Source organism: Pecten maximus, chromosome 14, assembly GCF_902652985.1.
Source record: "Pecten maximus chromosome 14, xPecMax1.1, whole genome shotgun sequence".
NCBI lineage: Eukaryota > Metazoa > Mollusca > Bivalvia > Pectinida > Pectinidae > Pecten > Pecten maximus.
This window is the reverse complement of record NC_047028.1, coordinates 16,483,005-16,505,793: the sequence shown is the minus strand read 5'-3', so window position 1 is coordinate 16,505,793 and position 22,789 is coordinate 16,483,005. Positions and strand designations below refer to the sequence as shown.

The 22,789-nt window shown below is 35.5% G+C and overlaps 1 protein-coding gene across 1 annotated transcript; it reads left to right on the top strand.

Moving 5' to 3' along the window:
- Positions 1-3,595: 3,595 nt before the first annotated feature.
- LOC117341686 (DNA-directed RNA polymerase II subunit RPB1-like) lies at positions 3,596-22,643 on the top strand. The gene is made up of 25 exons (XM_033903547.1): positions 3,596-3,906; positions 4,897-5,166; positions 5,511-5,678; positions 6,162-6,443; positions 7,063-7,224; positions 8,069-8,289; positions 9,050-9,182; positions 9,578-9,702; positions 10,090-10,300; positions 10,896-11,105; positions 11,574-11,822; positions 12,149-12,238; positions 12,524-12,652; positions 13,039-13,261; positions 13,543-13,753; positions 14,387-14,637; positions 14,873-15,078; positions 15,645-15,869; positions 16,586-16,832; positions 17,378-17,478; positions 17,768-17,872; positions 18,254-18,436; positions 18,602-18,805; positions 19,343-19,529; positions 19,729-22,643. Exons 1-25 carry the CDS (start codon positions 3,826-3,828, stop codon positions 21,105-21,107), a joined length of 5,853 nt encoding a protein of 1,950 aa, XP_033759438.1. The 5' UTR covers positions 3,596-3,825; the 3' UTR covers positions 21,108-22,643.
- The last annotated feature ends 146 nt before the right edge of the window (positions 22,644-22,789 follow it).

Sequence of the window (22,789 nt, the reverse complement as noted above, 5' to 3'; positions counted from 1 at the left end):
TGAAATACAGGAAGTAGGAAAAGATAACTCTAATTTACTTAAAATGCCCACAAGGATTTATTTGTAAAATGTTGCAGGATAAGACAACAAATCATCAGTCTGAAACTAAAATCGAAATAAAAGCACTATGGAATATGTCCAAAAATAATAATATTAATTCAGGTAAAGCAGTTTACATGCTTCAATAAAATTACTTATCACGTACTTGGGAAGAATTACCACAGAAAGGAGTCTGCCTTGTGTATTTTAAACGGAGTTCTCTATAAAAAACTAGATCTAGATGGCACATATATTATATGAATATAAGATGATTATTTGTTTTTATTACCTTACAAATTATAAAACATTATAATAGGATTTATGTGTGTAGTAATAACACACTAAGCATATGAAGTAAAGCCGATCCTGCCATTTTGTATCAAAGCTAGGTTAGGGAGTCTTAATTTTTTGTTTTTGTTTAGCATCTTATGAAATAAAAACAATGCACATACACATGTATATTGATTATAACACATACAAATATAAAGATTAAGTTTAGGGAAAATTAATTATGATATAAGTTAGAAAAATAATTCAAGACAGTTGGTACCAGTCTATCAAGATAAATATTCCTTTTGATTTACATCCGGGGAATTGAATTATTGAAAAATAGTCGATATAACCAGGGAGGTACGTCCCTGATATATAGGTAGTACTATGCTCTGGCGTTCCATAATGCTTTATTATTTACATTTTCAAGTGAAATATTTTCGAAATTTAGTTGTGTTCCTTAATATTTAGAGAATCTCTTAATCCCAACGGCACTTTTTGTCTAATACTTGCTGTATGAATATTTGATTCGACTTTGGTATTCATATTTATTTCGCATACATTTAATATCACGAATTATATTCATTGGAATCTGAAAGTCCACATGATTAAGATGCCGGAGTAGGTCTCCACATGAAAGCCTATCATTGCTGCTTTAGGGTCTTAATTAAGTGACACAGGAAACTATCTATGGGGCGCCGTTTTACTATTTATTCCAATTTGGTGATATCACCTATTCAATCACTGATATCACCTATTCGAATAGGTGATATCACCAATTCATTTTTCAAATAGGTGATATCACCCATTCGAATAGGTGATATCACTTATAAAATTCTTAAGTGATATCACCTATTCGAATGAGTGATATCACCTATACGAATGGGTGATATCACTTAATGAAACGAATAGGTGATATCACTTATTCGAATAGGTGATATCACTCATTCGAATATGCGATATCTCCTATTCGAATAGGTGGTATCACTTTTAAAAAGTTCTTAAGTGATATCATCTATTCGAATAGGTGATATCACTCATTTGAATAGGTGATATCACCAAATGGGAATAAATAGTAAAACGGGCCCCATAACTATCGAACACAGTAAGTCTTACCAGCGTAGTAGGAAAGACGTCGGGAAAATCGCCATCTCCGCAATGTGTACACAATACACAAGAGTACGAAATTTACATATTAAACATAGATTTAATTAGAGAGAGAGAGAGAGAGAGAGAGAGAGAGAGAGAGAGAGAGAGAGAGAGAGAGAGAGAGAGAGAGAGAGAGTACAACCGTCATCACTTTTTAAAATCTTGAAATCTATAAGTTTTAATGGATTTTTGAACAAGTTAGACTATTTCGGAATAAATTATAAATTATAAATATAAACCATAAGGTATAACTTGTACAGGAATATGTTGCTGCGCCATACAAACCTGTAGTATGAGATTGTAATTTATCACCACCGAAAAAAAATGATACGAAGACTACCATTGCTTGTGAATATTAAATTGAAGCTTGATAATTCTGTGTATGAAACATGACAAAGTTGTCATTTGCTTGCAGCACATTTTCCGCTAACTTCTCTGAATGCCAATTTGACCTGAAAATCTTGACCTGAAATTGACCTGAGTTTGACCAGAATTGACATGAAGACATTTGCCTATGTATAGTACGATAATAATAATATTAAGCACAATTATTTCTACAATAACATAAAATCACCGGAGTGACTCGTTAATTGACAATTCATCAGAGTTACAAATTACAAAGGATTACAAATTAAAATGTACGCTTATGCGGTATAACAGTTATTAACAGGACAAAGTAAAAGTATGCATGGAACGGTCTTCCCGTACTTTGTTCAGTGATTCACCAATCTGGAGTTACCCGGTTACCCAATAGTTATGTGTTACAGTTATAATCGCTTGATAAGAGAAACAAGCTGACTATACGAGTCGGGAGACCCGTATAGTAGTAGATTGTTATTTAGCTCTCTCGAGTATTTCTAATAAACGTTGATAGCCCTTTTTGCTTCAAAATCTAAAATAAAAACTTATTTTGTAGTAGGCAGTAGATAGATTATGCAGACTGCCTGATTACAGACTTCTGGTGGATCTTTAGTTATACCTATAATCATATGAAATTTACGAATGGCGATCATAGGCCTCTACAAATACATCTTTGTCCTCCTCCATTTCTGTGTGATGTCATTACGGGTAGCCAAAAATGTCTACACGTACCTAGTCTGTTGACAAATGCATGAAGGGTTGATGCATTCACAACCTTAATTTGTTTGTAAGGTAACATCGTTGTTAACCATTTTTGTGTAAATTATATAGGACGAGTATATATATTTTTTGGAATTAAACTTTAAGAAATTGCCTGTGACTATCGGATCATACAGGTTATTTTGTTGTATTACACTTTATCATATCTGAATCGTAATAGTTATTGAGTTATTGCCTCGATCATGTCAGCCTTCCGTTGGTAAGCCAATCAGCTCAATCTGATCTATCGGAGTTACTCCCCCTCGTCTTCCCTCTGCCATAGCCCTGAGTCGATGGGGGCTGAGAATGGTTCTGAAGGTGGACCAAATATCACTCGTCCGTTAATTCTAGGTATCTTTGTAGAGGAAAGTGAGGTCTTCATTCATATAATTTACCTATGGTTATAACTTTACATTTGTTTGGAGGAAATCTCAGTAACCGTGTCTGACAAGAGTTATATAACTGAACATGTAATCAGTCGGATATATCCGATATACAAGTCTCTGATAATACTGACATTCATGATAAATGACATCATCTGCATGTAGTACGATTAAAATTGTTTGTCCTATCCAGAAAGATAACGACTACATTTAGGTGGCTGGTCAATAATATATATCATTACTATTTATAGAGGTAGCATTGTTAAAGTTGTGCAATTTATATTCAATAAAAATTCGTGTGGTCCCCAACTGTGTTATTTGTTTGTATTTTCAATGTGTTATGCTCATTGCAGAAAATGTTATTTTTGATAATTGGTGAGATATAAACTACGTTGCAAAGATAATAACGCATATAAATATGAGTTTTTGTTTTTGTTTTGTTATCTACCCCAGATGTGCCTCATTGTTTAATAGTGATTCTGTGACGTCAAAGACTGGTCCCAATCATTACACGCTTAAAATCTTACTCCGTGAACGTCGAGTCTGAAAGCGTTTTGGTGACCAAGACCCGTGCGCACTATGTTGTGAACCCCATAGAATCAGGAAAATGTATATAAAGGCGACGTTTCGGCCAGTGTGAGAGCTCTGACAATACAGAGCACGCAACAGCTGCCTACTGACAAGAACAGTTCGGTAACTGTTCACAGGGAATTACACGGCATTGAAACGTGATTGCTATTATGTAAAACTAAGCAGGACATCAGCGACAATTGATCGCTTTTGTTTTCCAGATTATTTTATTTTGCTGTGATATTAATCGACCGACAGAAGAACTGCGCCAGAGTCGTTTACAACAAAAACAAAGATGGCGTACACAGGCGATTCAAACGCAACTATGAGGGACGTGAAGAAGGTCCAGTTCGGCATTCTCAGTCCTGATGAATGTGTACGTCCTTTACAAATATACATTTTACTGAATCACAATAAACCTTGTTATGCATAATATGTTTGATGTTACCTGTGACATGCCAATAAACATCCCTTTAATTTAAATGAGTATATTAGACAAGTGGGCTGTACCGCGGTCGCGGTAAATGTAAATAACACAATTTTAACTTTGCGTTTGCTGCAACTGAGATGACCAACATAACTGCGTTCTTCGAAGTTATGAGATCATAACAGTTTCATAGATTATTCGAGATCTGTTTATCGAACCATAGCTATAGGCCTAATGGCCACTACGGTATCGCATTCAGTAACCATTATGATGTAATATGAAATTTACAAAGTTTCACTGTTGCAAGCAACATTACAAAGTTTCTTCATCTTCACAAACTAAAGTAGACATTTCAAAGAGGAACTTAAGTATGGAATACCTCTACTCCAACAATGTTAGTTTCACAACAAAATGCCGAATTATGATGGATGCCTCGTAAACATGTCCGATTATGAATTGACTGTCCAGCAGCAACTTATGTTATAGAAGTAGGAATACCACAGATCTTATGTTATAGAAGTAGGAATACCACAGATCTGAAGATGTACGCAAGATTTTCCATGTTGTGTGAGAATTGTATGTTCATGCAACAAAGTTTTACAGAGCTTTTTGTCACATTGGGTTTAACCTACTGAGGACACTATAGTAAGCATAATGCAATATGATAGCAATGTATTCAATCTTTTTGATTATGGTATGATGTCATAATGTAAGTACATTGTTTGTGATGTTATTGTTATAGTAAAATTTACAGACATGATTCGAAATTCACAGACATGATTTGTCGAGACAATAATATAAGTTCAGGTATGAGTGTATGAGGGATTGCAATAAATTTTTAAAGTTCAGATCTTAAGATTAGAACATGAAATTTGTAGAATAGTTTAATTTGTCATCTGTCTGAGATTGAAATGAAACTATTTATTTGCCATCTTTCAGCGGCGTATGTCTGTGACCGACGGAGGTATTAGATATTCAGAGACGATGGAAGGTGGGCGTCCCAAACTCAATGGGTTGATGGACCCACGGCAAGGAACTATTGACAGAACATCAAGGTGTCAGACATGTGCGGGCAATATGGCAGAATGCCCAGGTCACTTTGGTCACATAGAATTGTCAAAACCAGTGTTTCATGTGGGCTTCTTCACAAAGACTATCAAAGTGCTGAGATGTGTGTGCTTCTTCTGCTCCAAATTGTTGGTAGACCCGGTAAGATTTCTTTGCAATTAAAACTTCTTCTGTTAACGTATCATTAGCGTTATCTCTTTTGAACTTGAAGTATTACTCGTAATATATTTTTATGTAGTTTCTGTTGAAATTGAATCAACACTTTTTTTTTTCATTAATTTTAAAAGAAATTGTGAAAATGGTTGTAAATAAAGCACAAGTTCAAAAATGTTTTTATTGAAAGACTTCTCTGACCTCTATTAAAAAAACAAATTTCATCAGAAGTAGAGTAACTGAAGAATTATTGGATACCTTATAGTGTGAATTATAGATTTTTCAGATATTCAGTATTGATGGAATTGTTACTTATCTTTCTGTTTTAACAGACAAATCCCAAAATAAGAGACATTCTGTCAAAGTCTAAAGGACAGCCAAGAAAACGAATGGCCCATGTGTATGAACTTTGTAAAGTGAAGAAGATATGTGAAGGAGGAGATGAAATGGATACCAAATTAGGAGAACAACAAAACAGAGAAGGAGATGAAGAAAAAACGGTACAGCACAAAATTATTTAATATTTTCATGCAATATATTACATAAATTGCTTGCATGGTTACCCATCCCTAAGTTACCAAATTAAGAGAACAACAAAACGGAGAAAGAGAGGAAGAAAAAACGGTACAACTCAAAATTATTTAATATTTTCATGCAATATATCACATAAATTGCTTGTATGGTTACCCGTCCCTAAGTTACCAAATTAAGAGAACAAAAAAAACAGAGAAAGAAAGAAAAAATAGTACAACACAAAAATATTTTAATGCAATAGATTTCATAAACTATTTGCATGATAACCCATCCCAAGTTAGAACTTTCTTCACAATAATTTGATGCATAAAATATCAACGTATAAGGAACTATTAAAATTTTAGTTTTGGATTTATGCAAATATTTCCTATTAAAATGTTTTTGGAAATATTTGATGTTAGGGTAGTTTATGATCGTAATAATCTCTGGGTCAATTACTTTGTATACAGGGCCATGGAGGTTGTGGTCGGTTCCAGCCTCGGATCAAAAGGATGGGTTTGGAACTGGTGGCCGAGTGGAAACATGTAAACGAAGAGAGTCAAGAAAGGAAGATCATGCTGACAGCAGAGAGAGTTCACGAGATATTCAAGAGAATATCAGACGAGGAGTGTTTAGTGATGGGAATGGAGCCCAAGTTTGCTCGGCCTGACTGGATGATCGTCACTGTGATGCCTGTGCCACCTCTATCTGTTAGACCAGCTGTCGTCATGTTTGGTTCAGCCAGAAATCAGGTCAGATTTTGAAGAAAACTGGTGCAGTTCATCTTGGTATCAAATTAACTGATTATTTTAGAGTGGATTTTCAGGCTCTCTGCCTCTTAAAAATTTCCTTTTAGTTTTCATTTAATACACTATCTTAATAGTTTCCATTTATTTGGCATGTCCCATTTGACTTGTCTTTTTCATGATCAATTCAGGCATTACACTGTTTATCAATATCTGTTGACATTTTCCTTCAGCATTTGTTTATTATACCTCTAAAATATCATATTTGAATATAAATAGTAGTTTGGTAAGTAAAGTCTTTGATAATTAGATGCCATATTTCTGTTTTTTAAACAGTTAACTGATGATTTTGTGGGTCTTTATTTAATGCCTAACAAATCCAAAAGAATCTGATCAATTTAGTGTTAAAACAAAATGAATAATGAAATTATCAAAAAACTCTTTAAAAATACAACTGTTTTGAGCAGTTATGACCCATCATGTTATAGAGAAAGATAGAAATAGAATTTAAAGATCTTCATGGTTCTTACATCATTTGGATCCCAAAAAATATTTGTATTTATTATTAGTAAAATAACTTACATATTATTTTTGACTTTCTCATTCTGAATTTCATTATTTTTAGGATGATTTGACTCACAAGTTATCTGACATTATAAAAGCCAACAATCAGCTGAAGAGGAATGAACAAAATGGAGCAGCTGCACACATCATATCAGAAGACACCAAAATGTTACAATTCCACGTGGCCACACTCACAGATAATGAGATGCCTGGCCTTCCAAAGGTAAGCCTTGTTTGTGAGAAAAATATCTGGGCTTTCTTCCAGCATTATACGGATTTTAAAAAAAATGACTTTGTTCTAAGGCTTATCCGTTTTGACGCTAAGGGAAAAAAATGACTTTGTTCTAAGGCTTATCTGTTTTGAAGTAAAAAACGAAAACAAAAAAGAAAAAACAAAACATCCCAATATATAACAGATTCTACCAAAGTTATTATTGTTTGGGAATGTTTGGTTTGAAAAAAAACAACCCAAAACAACATGCCCTCATCTGTTTTTTCACCAATAGATAAAAAAAATAAAATCCTTCCCTCATCTCTCTTTAGAAAAATTGGCCCGAGAACCAAATAATTAATTTTATTTAGCATTACTCAATATAATTATTCCAGAGGAAGTATTTTGGATTTGCCCAGGGTTCTCTATGATCTATGTTTTCCATCATATTATGTATTATGAGACAAAGATGTATATGGAACTTGATTTTGCTCACAGTGTACCATATGTAATACAGTTTTGATTCTTCTTTGTAAGCTCATAAATAAAATAGAAAAAGAAAATTTCACATTCACTTTGGTTCATAGATAGTATCGACAACATCCACTATACATGACAAATTTTCAGTATTAATTTGTTGACATATGAGTTAAGTACCATCAATATCGGTGAAATTAAAACCCTGGCAAAAATTAATGATTTTACAATAGCTGGGGGTATAGTGTGTGTCCATCTGTCCATTACAATTTGGTAAGACATTGAGGATGCCCGGATATTTTCCTGATGGCTCTAAAGGGTGTCTGTTATGTTGGTTATGAAGTGTGACATTACTGTATGTCAATTTTATGTTTGTTAGGCTGTCCAGAAATCGGGTCGTCCTCTGAAATCTGTTAAACAAAGATTAAAGGGAAAGGAAGGCAGAGTCCGAGGCAACTTGATGGGCAAGCGTGTGGATTTCTCTGCCAGAACTGTCATCACTCCTGATCCAAATCTTAGAATTGATCAGGTCGGTGTACCAAGAAGCATAGCGCAAAACATGACATTTCCAGAAGTGGTCACACCCTTTAACATAGACAGGTAATGGTTTCGCTGTCTTTAAGTTCCCATATTCTTTGTGGAGCAGAAACTTCCGTTTGACAAGTCAAAACTAACAAGAATTATATTTCATCTACACAAGATGATAACTTTATCTTATTTGTCCTGTGTGTAAATTAAAAGTATTTTAAGAAATTTGGTCGTACACTCAAGGCATGTACATTATTGAAATATTTGAATGAATATAAGTCCTTCCAAATTGTGACAGCAGATTTTTTCCAGAAATTCAGTCCTGCAATAAAGGAAATTATAATGAAAAACCTTCCAAATATTTTTAACAGGATGAATATATATTGTGAAGGACTGAGCACTCGGACAGGAAATTATTGAATTGTGGGCATTTGATGCAGATCTTATTAAATTGAACACATTGTGTGTTTCATAATTGAAAATTAAATGAAATTGGAGACAAAAATCTGGTTCTTACATAGACTTGTCCTGTGATGAATTTCTGTTTTGATTACTGATGATATTATGTCAAACACTCTAATTTTTTTCTGAGGACATGTTATGTATGAGCAAACTCCTGTATACTGCTTCTGTATACAGATTATTTATGAAGCTTTCCCTGTAGTTGTAGTAGGCATAACAAAATGCTAAAATTAATAAATAAAATTCTCATGGCATATATAGTTCTGAGAAATACCACTAAATATGTGAGAAGTAGATCCAATACCATTTGACCACTGAAGATGTAAAATCTGTACTCGAATTTAAAAATGTATATTTCTGTTCAATACAGAATGCACGAGCTTGTGCGGAGAGGAGCAAATCAATACCCAGGAGCCAAGTATATTCTACGAGACAATGGTGAAAGGATAGACTTGCGGTTTCATCCAAAAGCTAGTGATCTTCATCTTCAGATTGGTTACAAGGTAAGATTGCTTTTTACCAGAAAACTCCAGAGAATTGGGGAAAAGTCTAGAGAATTGTGCATAAAATATGAAGTGGTTACTTATAAATCCCTATAAACTTGCCTGTCTACATTCTTCATCTGTAAGTCTTGCATGACACCCTAGATAGGCTTGGTTCTATAATACTGAAAGTGGATATCTTCAGTAATGAGTCATCCCCGTACATATCTACCAAACGGAAGGACTCCAGATTAGTCACAGGAATCAACATCACTGTTTACGCACCAAAAAACATGGCAAGAGCAACTTAGAAAATTCATTTGTTTTCAATCATGTTGAAAAAGTAAAAGTTAAAAGGAGAAAACCACCTCTTTGTTTGATTGAAACTATAAAATTGATCTTTGTCTTTGATTTAGGTTGAAAGGCATATGCAAGATAATGATTACGTGGTATTCAACAGACAGCCAACTCTCCACAAAATGAGTATGATGTGTCACAGAGTGAAGGTGCTGCCATGGTCAACCTTCAGATTAAATCTCAGGTAAATGATGTTGTGGTCATGAAACGTTAGATTAAGTCCCGTTTAATGCTGCTGTGGTCAATCTTCAGATTTAGATATCCGGTGAATTAGAACACCGACAGACCATTATAAGATAAAGATAAAAAATATATATATGCAGTAGAACAAACTGATGCTGTAAATATGCTGTATTCTTCATCAAATTTTGTCACGTACCTTGCTGAAAATATAATGCTGTTTTGCAAATAGAAGAAAACTAAATTTACTTTCTTCACTTGGAATTGATACATTTTACCTGTGAGTGAAATTATAAGGTGGTATTGAAAATTCAGTTAAAAATTGAAACCAGGAAAAAGTTACTGTATTTGCTTGTTTCATATGGGAATTGTGTAATTTTGTTTTGTGCAGTGTAACCACACCATACAATGCCGACTTTGACGGTGACGAGATGAACCTCCACTTACCCCAGTCCCTAGAGACGAAGGCTGAGATCTCTAACCTCGCTCTGGTACCCAGAATGATCATCACTCCCCAGTCCAACAGGCCTGTCATGGGTATTGTACAGGACACGTTGACCGCTGTCCGAAAGATGACCAAGAGAGACGTTTTCATCAACAGGGTATTTAATTATTAGAATTATCGCTACAAGTTTTAAATTGTTTCTTTGGATTATTGGTTCTTTAGTTTCCATAACACAAATGAATAAGTAAATTACTAGTTGCAATTCACATCCTGGCTACAAGTTTATGAAATTGTGTTTTTTACTTTGGTCTAGAATAGTGAATGTTTATTATTGTAAATGTGATGTGGGGAAAACATGGATTAAAAATATCATTCACCACAGTTTGGAGAGAGGCGTTACTACATAAATATAATCTTTCTGCTGTTGATGTTGACTGGAACTTCGCTACCATCTATTCAAGAAACAAAATTATGTTATTAATATATTTAATGTAAAATACAGCAAAATTTCATATCTAAGGGCCATATATCCGATCCTTCAATTACCCAAACTTTTGCCATATTCTCCAAATGATCAGTTCATCTGTTTCATGAAATCATATTTGAACATCTGCATAAACCTTAAAATTAAATATCCCTTGGGTGATTAAGCTAGGCAACATTCAACAATATATGTTCGTACATACCTACTCTTTATTCAAATTGAGTGGTGATAATCAATGGAAATCTTTATTCCATGTGATTTGTTTCAGGGTGAAATGATGAATTTGCTGATGTTTCTGCCAACATGGGATGGCCACGTCCCTCAACCCGCCATTCTGAAGCCTAAGCCACTATGGACAGGAAAACAGCTGTTTTCCCTCATCATTCCAGGTCGTGTCAACTGTATAAGAACCCACAGCACACATCCTGACGAGGAGGACTCAGGGCCATACAAGTGGATTTCTCCAGGGGACACCAAGGTAAAGGATGTCTAGCTTTGCAGAGACAATACAGAGGGTGTAATCTAGTATTCATATTTACCTGCTGGTCTTATGGCTGGTATGTCAGCAATTTATATGGTTATGAAGATGTATAAAGCCATAATCATAAATTGGAGTTATTTTTCAGTTGTCTGCATACTTTGGTATGAAAAGGAGTAAATTTGGATACTGATATATTAGAAAAGATATATCGGTTAAATTTGTTAAAACCTGTAGTGTTATAAGAATGAACAAGTAATGGATTTGTTTTCTTCATGAAAGTTATGTTTTTCTTTTTCTTTTTGTGATATATATTGATATATATATACATATATATGATAATTTTGTGGTGAAAACTAGATTGATGATTGTGTATTTGATTTTGATTGTTTTGTGTCAAAAAGGTATTTGTAAAGAATGAAATTGTGTTGGAAATGCTTTGAGGATTATTTTTTATTATCAAAACAGGTATTGATTGAAGATGGCATGCTGATCAGTGGAATCCTGTGTAAGAAGACCCTGGGTACATCCAGCGGCTCCCTGCCCCACGTAGTATTTATGGAGATGGGATACGAAGTAGCAGGCCTTATGTACGGCCACATCCAGACTGTTATTAACAACTGGCTTCTGTTGGAGGGTCATAGCATCGGTATTGGAGACACCATTGCTGATCCTCAGACTTATATAGATATTCAGGACACCATTAAGAAAGCCAAAGTAAGCAGATTTAAGATTTATCAACCCTCCTTACTTTTCTTGTGAAGATCAATTATTAGTGGTCATTCAGTATAAGAAAACTCTCTTCATTGGTAAAATTAAATTTGAAATGCAAAAATACTTAGTAAAATGATGTTGAAAATCATTGATTAGTACAAAAGTATGGAAGCTGAAGATAATTTGAATTATACAGTGTGCTCTGATTGTAACTCTAGGAATAATATTGAACATATATTTAATTCATAAATCACAATTACGAACCTTAATAGGATTAATATGATTCCTCTTTAATATTTTAAACGGTGAACTTTTTATTTATGTTTTAGGTTGACGTGATAGACGTTATTGAGAAAGCCCACAATGACGAGTTGGAACCAACGCCAGGAAACACTCTGCGTCAGACTTTTGAAAACCAGGTAGGAAGAAATTGATTGATGATTTAGGCCATTTTTGAATCATAATTGAAAAATATACCAATGAAAGGTTTTCGCTACACAATAGCAGTTAAAATGGAAATATTTATCTGAGTGGAAATCTTCAAATAACCTGGTGCAGAATTAGTGCAAAAAACTTTTGAAATTGACTTGAAGGTATTTTAACTGAAAATCATCCATTTATTATAAAATCTGAAAACAAGCTGTATACTATTTCTTTCCTTTAGTGTGTTGGTCATACTAATAACTGTTGATTATTTTGCGTAGGTGAACCGTATCCTGAACGACGCTCGTGACAAAACTGGAGGAAAAGCTCAGAAATCATTGTCAGATTTCAACAACTTCAAAGCTATGGTGGTGGCTGGATCCAAAGGGTCAAAGATTAACATTTCCCAGGTATGAATAGCTCCCACCTTCATAGGTGTCTTAGGTACAAGTTATAAAAGATTTGTGCCTTTATTTGTTGTATTACATATCACTATTAAGTGATTTAAGTGATATTTTTATGGTCATCACACAGAAAAGGGTTGTTTGTACATTGAGGATATTCCATATCTAAGCCGAAGGTCTAATATTTATAAATTGGTTGTTTGTATATGTACAGCAATTTTGCTACAAAATGTTTTCTTGAACACACACAAAAAAAAATATATCAGAGGAGAGCATTTTCCTATTTCAGAATATTCTTTACAAGAAAATCTCATTCTTAGATTTAATCAGGGCTCTTGACCAAACAAATTTAACGATCGAGGATTGAATGTTCCTTATCTCCATTGCTTCAGGTTATTGCCTGTGTGGGGCAGCAGAACGTTGAAGGTAAACGTATTCCGTTCGGTTTTCGACATCGTACCCTGCCTCATTTCATCAAAGATGATTATGGTCCTGAGTCTAGGGGTTTTGTGGAAAACTCCTACCTTGCTGGTCTGACACCTTCTGAGTTCTACTTTCACGCCATGGGAGGGAGAGAAGGACTTATTGATACTGCTGTGAAAACTGCTGAGACAGGTATGTTCACAAATTCATAGGAATTTACTTTCTGGAAAAAAAAATTGATTGTTTTTAGGAATAAGACCCAAAGATATATTTGAAGTGAAGAAGTTAAAGAAAGTTTGAAGAACATAGGAAATATCTTATTCTTATGAGAAAATTTAAAGCCAGCATGGGAAATATTTGTATGAGAAAAAATCTTCACAGGACAGTTTTCATGCTTATTGCTTTGAAAGATGCATTGTGAAATGAAAACTGTTTATCATTCAAAATGATTATAATGACTTATTTTATGAAAGGGTACATTCAGAGACGTCTGATCAAAGCTATGGAGAGTGTAATGGTCAAGTACGACGGGACAATCCGAAACCAGGTAGAACAGCTTGTGCAGTTGACCTATGGAGAGGATGGACTGGACGGTACAGGGGTCGAGTTTCAGTCACTTCCCACGCTGAAACCCTCAAACAAATCCTTCGAGAAGAAGTTCAAATTTGATGCTTCCAATGAGAGGTAGTTTTATAAATCTGATTTCTGCAAGTTATATTCCAAAGTTTTGTCAATGTCTTGATGAAATTCTGTGTTCTGCAAGATAAAAATGTAACATGCACTTGATGATGATATCTGTTTTCTGAAGATTTGGTGAATGAACATACAGTCAAACACTCTAATTTTTTTCTGAAAGTGCATGTGAATGTGGATTAATGATATTTCAATCTTTGATTGAATATTCTAAGAGAATGTGAAATTAAAGTGGTGTTTTTAAAGGTACTTTAATTTAATATTTTGAATGGTTCAGTATTTCTGAATTAAGTTTAAAAAAATTGAAAGATGATAAATTTTGATGTGAAATATGAATAAGCATGTTATAAAAGGAGTAGAGAGATAGAAATTTGAACACTTTCATAATCATAAGCTGATCTGAAAAAAAGTACCTATGTGAACAGTATTTAAGAATGAAAATTTCTTTTCCTGACCTTCCTTTATTTCCTTTTGACAATTGTTCATATCATAAGACTTTAATGACACTTAATTCTTGTGAGTAAAAACGAAAGCCTTACAAAGTCCTGTTCTACCCAAAGCATATTGTGAATGCTATACAGGTAGGTTTAGTCCCAACAGTATAAGAAATTGTATTTGTTGTAGAAACATGCGAAAATGTCTGACGGAGGATATTATCAAGGAACTGATTGGTGATGCTCATGCCATATCTGAGCTGGAGAAAGAATGGGATCAGTTACGTGATGATCGTGAAGCATTACGGAAGATCTTCCCCATGGGAGACAGCAAAGTGGTCCTACCTTGTAATCTTGCAAGGCTCATCTGGAATGCTCAGAAAATCTTCCGTATTAACAAGCACAAACCCACAGAACTCCATCCTGTGAAAATAGTGACAGGTCTGTATCAATGGTTTACTTAAGTTATCTCCCCTACACTCTGCTGCAAATTAATACACAGATCACTACAGAGCTAAGTTTGGCTTTTACCGATTGTGTACTGTAGTTGTCTCCCTTACACTCTGCTGCAAATTATTATACAAATTTTTCAATTTTGGATTTATAATCTGATATCTATTTCAAGCCTGTGTTTGTATGTCATTGTGTTAAAGGTTACTCTAAATTTTATATTAAGGTGTTGCTGACCTGTGCAAAAGATTAAACACTGTCCCTGGAAATGACAGACTCAGTGTGCAGGCAAATTACAATGCTACCATACTTATGAAATGTTTGGTGCGTTCCACTCTGTGTGCGAAGAGAGTGACAGAAGAGTTCAGACTCAGCTCAGAGGCATTCGAGTGGCTTCTTGGTGAAATTGAGACACGCTTTCAACAATCTCATGTATGTATCTTATTTATCAACTTAAGTTTTGTAAAATAAAAATTGATTCATTGAATTTTAGAGTGCTTTATTAGTGGATGGATACCAGCTGAGGTTTTGGATTTTTTTTTCTATTTCATATACAGAATTGAATGCTCATCAGAAGAAGCATAGACAAGATATTTTATTACATGTTTAATTAAACCAATAAAGAAAAATATTTTCACCAAAGTGAGCAATCTTAACTATTAAAACTTATATATCTTCCTGATTATTAAGGATTCTAGAAATAATAGTTGATGTCCTTAATTAGAAAGATTTTAACTGGGTAGAACAGTTTCGAATTAAACCCTTCATTAGCAAATTATCACCAGATAATTAGATTGTAACAATGCCTGATATAATCAGAAATCGAGTATATATATTTTTGTCTTTACAATACTATATCATTGTAGCTAGAATTTCATCCTCACATTTTCTTCAGGCAGTCTCCTCATTCTCTTTCTGGTCTAGCTATCCGGATACAGCCTAGATAAAAAGAACCCTCTGTACAGATAAGTTTAGTTACAACTTCATTTTTGTTCCAGGTACAACCAGGCGAGATGGTGGGAGCATTGGCTGCTCAGTCGCTGGGAGAGCCTGCTACACAGATGACACTCAACACTTTCCATTATGCTGGAGTATCTGCCAAGAACGTAACACTTGGTGTGCCTCGCCTCAAGGAGATCATCAACATCTCCAAGAAGCCCAAGACTCCTTCTCTCACTGTATACTTGACTGGTCAGGGAGCGAGGGATGCAGAAAAGGCTAAGGTTTGTTCTTTAGGGCTTGTAGAAATTATATATTGTAGAATTCTTGTCACTTTATCAAAGTGAATCATTCATTAAAGATAGAACTTTCAGTTTCTATTTTCAGTTTCAGTTCTATTTCACTCAGATTGTTAACTTAATCAAAACTATTACTGTATTGTTATAAAATGCACAGATGAAACTATTTCTTCAATTATGAAGAATTTGAATTATAATTTAGTTTATAGAAATATTATTTCATTTGCTTGCAGGATTTTTGAATTTTGACATTTGAAGTTTGTTATCACTATTTTTTACAAAGTACTTGTTTGATCTTTCTTAAATTTCATATGTGGGTTCTTCTTTGTCCCTAGATGTGCATATATCATTTTGAGGCTGATTGGGAAAACAGGATAGCTGAAGAACAGCTGTTTTGAATGTTTACAGTTGAAGATTTTTAATGCTATTTCTCACAAAGTTATGAATCTTTGTTCATAAGAAGGTTCCTTTTGTATTATTTATTTCATTTCTCAGGGAGTTTTTTTATGGATCGTTCTCAGATTCCACATATAGCAGGTTCCCCTTGTTTTCAAGCGATTAAAAGAAAGAAGAGAAAATTAGAGGAAAGATCTGTCTTATAGAGATCCAATTAAGTTCATTCAATGTGGATGCGAAGATCCTGCTGGGATCTTGTTTATTTTTCTGACTCGTCAGTTAAGTCAACCTTATTTGTTATACAGGATGTGCTATGTAGGCTTGAACACACGACATTGAGGAAGGTCACTGCGAACACAGCCATTTATTATGATCCCAACCCCCAGAGCACAGTCATCTCGGAGGACCAGGAATGGGTCAATGTCTATTATGAAATGCCGGACTTTGACGTGTCCAGGATTTCACCATGGCTGCTTCGTATAGAGTTGGACAGAAAAAGAATGACAGACAAAAAACTCACTATGGAGCAAATCTCAGAAAAAATCACTGCAGGTAAATAAAGGAAAGCTTCATTAAGAGTTGCTCAGAAATCAAGAACTATTGCATATTTATCAAAGAATCGGAATTAGCATTGAAGCTATCCTCATAACACTTTTGAGGCATGAAAAATGAAAAGGATCCCACTTATTTTCAGGAAGTCCATGAAAACTATACAGAGGGACCCCTTTTAATTTGAAAAACTTGCCCGATTGATAAAGTACCCAGTGGGAACCATGAGAATATATATTGGGAATGAAAAAAAAAAAAGAAAAAAAAAAAAATTGTCAGTTTTGTTGAAACTAGGAATCTGCGTTGTTATTTGATATTGTCTTCAATATCTTTTAGCTACAACATACAAAATTCATTCAAAGAAGTGCAAAGAAATAAGCCTATATTATTTTGTTTGAAAACAAGTGGACACATTTGTACAGTAAAAACTGCTGAAAACAGAGAATATTTTCAGTTGGGTCTGTAATCTCTTTTCATCTTTCACTATGGAAGGCATTGTTGATAAATGTAACACAGTGTGACATAAAATTGATCAATTCAATTTCTAGGCTTTGGAGATGATCTGAACTGTATCTTCAATGATGACAATGCAGAGAAGTTGGTGCTACGAATCCGAATCATGAACTCAGATGAAAGTAAAATGCAGAGTGTAAGTAAAAACAAATGAAATTTTTTATCATCTCACAAAATAAAAAAAAAAAAGAAAGAATGAAATTACCAATAAAATGAATATTAGAAGGTTCAGGTTTACTTTCAACTCCCAATGGTAATATTTGTATTATTAGAAAATAAACAATGTTCCATAATTGAAAAAATACTAGAATGCTGACTTTTTGTGAACCAATGTCAATTCAATGATATATTTAAAAAAGAATAGTTTCTGATTGATTGAAATTTTAAAAATTACATGATGTTTATAAAAATGTTTCCACCTTTAGGATGAGGAGATAGTGGACAAGATGGAAGATGATGTCTTCCTCAGGTGTATCGAATCCAATCTCCTATCGGACATGACTTTGCAGGGAATTGAAGCTATTGCTAAGGTACACACTTTTGTCAAATTGAATTAAAACTTGACAACCAGCTTAAAACTATTTCCTTAAAACTATTTCCTTATTATGCAAACTCAACCTGTTTGTATGACGTCCGAGATGAATTTGAGCAATATATATTCATAAAATGTCCATGTGTACTGGTTATACTATTCCTGATAAAGGTAGGTAAATGTATGTGCTCATTTGAAAGAGGGGAATCTTACGATTTGTAATTTGATATAGATGAAGAACAAGTTATATATGAGGTGAAATTTGGTTGTTTGTCTTTCTCGGAGGAGAGGTGTTTACACTTGAATAATGTTGGTGTTGTGTAATTTGTGGAATAAAAATGAGTTCCATGACCATAATAGTCAATATTTACTGCTGTAGGTGTATATGCATCTCCCTAACACTGATGACAAGAAGAGGATATTCCTCACAGACGATGGAGAGTTCCAGGGAGTCGCAGAATGGATCCTGGAAACAGACGGAACTGCACTGATGAAGGTGCTGAGTCAGCGAGATGTCGATCCCATCCGTACCACCAGTAACGACATTGTTGAAGTCTTCGCAGTAAGTGACAGTGTCTGTTTACTCAATTTGAATCCTTTCAAGATTTTAGGGGAAATATAAAAACATAGAAACATGATTTATAAATTATCTTGTTATTCAGGCTTTGTTGAAAGAGATGGATGTATGTGTTATTATAATCGTTGTAAATCCTATGAAAACTTTCAGACACTTGGCATAGAGGCTGTGAGAAAATCGATTGAGAAAGAGATGAACCATGTCATTTCCTTTGATGGCTCTTACGTCAACTACCGGCACTTGGCGTTGTTGTGTGATGTGATGACAGCCAAGGGCCACTTGATGGCCATCACTCGTCACGGCATCAACAGACAAGAGACGGGTGCATTGGCTAGATGCTCCTTTGAAGAAACGGTGAGTTTCTGAAACATTTTTTGTCAAAATCTTCCTGATCAGTTTTTCAGGATATATCAAAGACATCTGTGAGGAAGACTGAAATAACCTGTTTTTGTTTTTCCTTTGTTGCCCATTCATGTTTTGTATTTTCATCTTGAACTCAAAATTTACTCCAGAGTATTGAATGTATTTCCAGGATAGTGAAGGAAAATATTCAGTACATTGTTTTAATCGAATGCTGTTATTTTCTATTTTATCTTGCTTCAACATTGCTTTTTAGGTTCTCTCATTTAACTTAAAACATTTCCAAATGAATGATGTTACCTGTAATTTTTTTTACCATGAATTCAGGATTATAGCCTGCAATTCTATCCTAAATCTGAAAAAGAATGCCCTCCAATATATATTTCCCTGCATAGATCTATTCCATGTAGTTAATCCTTTGTATAATAAATCTCTTCATCGAGGTGACCACTAAGTCCTCTGGGCTTCTTGTTTAAGGAAATGGTTAAGATGGTAACATGATCCTCATAATTTTGTTTCTATATTCTGTAGGTGGATATTCTGATGGAGGCTGCAGCCCATGGAGAATTTGATCCCATGAAGGGTGTGTCTGAGTGTATTATGCTTGGACAGCTGGCCAAGATCGGGACTGGAAGTTTTGATCTTCTCCTTGATGCAGAGAAGTGTAAATATGGCATGGAGATACCTCAGAACATGGGACCAGGCCTTGGAGGAGGAGGTAAACCATACAAAGCCTTTATTAGCGATATGAGAAGTGTCTTGTAAAAAAAAAAAAAAAGACGAAACCATGAGTCTAGACATTTATATTATAGAATAGAGAAATCTTGGTTCTTCTATGTTTTGTTAGATCAATGTTTTATTAGGATCAATTAATAATAATTGTACAATGATTTATGATAAATGATTTCTGCTTTCAGCTGGCACTGGGTTCTTCTTTGGTGGTGGAAGCAGTCCTGCAGCTGGCATGTCTCCACAGATGACACCATGGCAACAAGGTGCAACTCCTGCGTATGGCACTGCGTGGTCACCTGGGTTTGGTAGTGGTATGACCCCTGGAGCGGCTGGGTTTTCACCCTCAGGAGCTAGTGAAAGTGGTTACAGCCCTGGATACAGTCCTGCATGGTCTCCTCAACCTGGTTCTCCCGGATCACCAGCCAGCCCATACATACCAAGTCCAGCTGGAGCCCTGTCGCCTAGCTACTCGCCGGCTTCACCAGCTTATGTGCCATCATCCCCAGCTGTCACTCCTCAGAGTCCTGGATACTCCCCAACAAGCCCTTCATATTCTCCTACAAGTCCTGGTTATTCACCAACCTCACCAAACTACAGTCCAACAAGTCCATCCTACTCCCCGACCTCGCCCTCATACAGCCCCACTTCCCCATCTTATTCCCCGACCAGTCCCTCCTACTCGCCCACAAGTCCTTCCTACAGCCCTACCAGTCCTTCATATTCCCCTACATCCCCATCCTACTCGCCAACCAGCCCCTCCTACAGTCCAACATCCCCCTCCTACAGTCCGACCAGCCCCTCATACTCGCCGACAAGCCCCTCCTATTCCCCAACATCACCATCTTATTCTCCAACTAGTCCTTCCTATTCCCCGACTAGCCCCAGCTACAGCCCTACATCCCCTAGTTATTCTCCAACCTCACCAAGTTACTCGCCAACCTCACCAAGTTATTCCCCAACCTCTCCCTCTTATTCTCCTACCAGCCCATCTTACTCCCCGACTAGCCCCTCCTACAGCCCCAGTTCCCCCAGCTACTCTCCTTCCAGTCCAAGTTACAGCCCAAGCAGCCCAAGCTATTCCCCGAGCAGTCCAAAATACAGCCCCACAAGTCCTTCATACTCCCCAACCAGTCCTTCATACTCGCCCAGCTCTCCTCAGTACTCGCCCAGCTCCCCACAGTATTCACCATCCTCTCCAAACTACTCTCCAACAAGTCCTTCTTACTCCCCTAGTAGCCCCAAGTATAGTCCAACTTCTCCCACATACTCCCCAACCTCCCCAAAATACACTCCAACATCACCCGAGTACAGTCCGAGTTCCCCGAACTACAGCCATGGATACTCGTCCATGTCCCCAACCAGCCCTGGATACTCCCCAGCTAGTCCATCATACTCCCCAACAAGCCCAAAATATTCCCCAGCTAGTCCAACATACTCCCCAAGCAGCCCTAAGTACACGCCTACAAGCCCTACATACACACCTGGAACAGCCACTTCAACGACACCCAAATATTCCCCGACCAGTCCGGCGTACTCGGCTGCTGATGACAGCGATGAGGACTAGGTCCAAGGTTAGGGACGTGTGAACTGTGGACACATATCTTGGTCTTTGTCGCTTGAGAAACAAATGGACATGTTAAACAGCAAGACATCTACCAAGGAGCAAAGTCTAAAAGGACTTTAAATCAGAACAGTGTACATAGGAGCTGAACTAGCTCATTGTGAATACAAGAGAAAAGAAAAGGAGTCTTAAAAGCACAATTTGTGGAGAAATTCATAAAAAATGTGGGTTCATAATACAGAACAAGATGGGAATGAAAAGATGCATCAACACTGTATATTAGAAATATATACCCGTCAGTTTCTGGTCACCAGTGACTGATTCTGGTCGCCATGGAGGCTTGTGATGAGAACATGAACATGTTAAAATTGTGAAAAAATTAAGGACCGAGATTCCTGCAAGTTGTCAAGTTTCTTGTGAAGATATTCAGATGCTAACCTGAGTCTTCTGATGTCACATATGAAAGTTATAATTATTTGTAGATAATATACCATGACTTCTGTGACTTTTTTATAGCAGTTGTAATTACAACTCTAGTGCATCATATTGAATTCATCTTGTTTTATTTCATATCATTTTAATTCATTCAGATCATGTCTTGTAAAGATAGGGTGCTGTTGGTGCTTTGAATGGTGTAAATATAAGTTCTACTTAACTCTCTGTACTGTATGACGTTATCGAGTTGTCTTCATGATCTGTTTGATAATGAACTATACTTAATGTAGAAGAAGAAATGAAAAAGAAGACAATTCACTTGTGCTTGACTAAATACAATGTCATGATGATGTTATTATTATTATAGATTCATTTGATATTTATGGCGCAAAGGTACATGATTGGTAAAATTTTGATGTCATTCAGACTTATTATTCTGGTAGATTTCATATGTGCAGAATAATATTACCAGCATAATATACCATTCAAAACTTTCTATTGGTATTCCTGGCCAAGTTTATGAACAGCAGTAATACAGGGCTGGGATGCTGTTTGCCTATATTGTTGTTGTGTGTTGAATGATTGCAACTTTGATGTAAGACTGAATGATGTGTTAGCTTGTGTAAATCTGAATATTCTGACTACTTGATGTAGCAAAGGATAATTTGATTCCTTCACTACGTTAAAGCAGACAGAATTGTTTTGACAACTTTGATGTACAAGGTTTACTCAAACTGGTTGTAAGGTAAAATGAAATCCTTAATTCTGGATTATGTTATAATGTGTAGATATGTTAATTTATGCAGGAGAAAAATTGGTTGGTATGAATGAAAGTTGCATATAATGTATGAATCAGGAGAAAACATGGATGTTTTTGTACAGTATTTCATCTTGATATTTTGTATAGGTACATACAGCTGTGTGTGTTAGTTTGTGAATGGTCTGTGTGATGTACAGAGAACTTATAATAATTCCTCATCTTTGAAAACCGGGAATTAAGATAGAGCTATACACAACCTTGAAGCTAACTTAATCTGCAAACTATACCAGATACTAAGTGGCCATTTCGATCCGTTACGATTCGCAAAAAAACAACAACAAAAATTTGTAAAGCCCAGATTTCTGGACCGCTGGCAAGTTTTTTTTTATCTCCTTTTTGTTACATTTTTTCATTCTGTTATGTCATTTTGCTGTAAGTCATCTATTAGTTTTGATGATGATTCATTGAGTTTTAAGGCAATAATGTTGCA

Bases quoted from the DNA above. Each gene is read 5' to 3' on its own strand.
- LOC117341686 (XM_033903547.1), top strand. From the start codon at position 3,826: ATGGCGTACACAGGCGATTCAAACGCAACTATGAGGGACGTGAAGAAG. The intron at 7,225-8,068 runs GTAAGCCTTGTT...TATGTTTGTTAG, and splicing joins AGATGCCTGGCCTTCCAAAG to GCTGTCCAGAAATCGGGTCG. The intron at 14,638-14,872 runs GTCTGTATCAAT...TTTTATATTAAG, and splicing joins TCCTGTGAAAATAGTGACAG to GTGTTGCTGACCTGTGCAAA.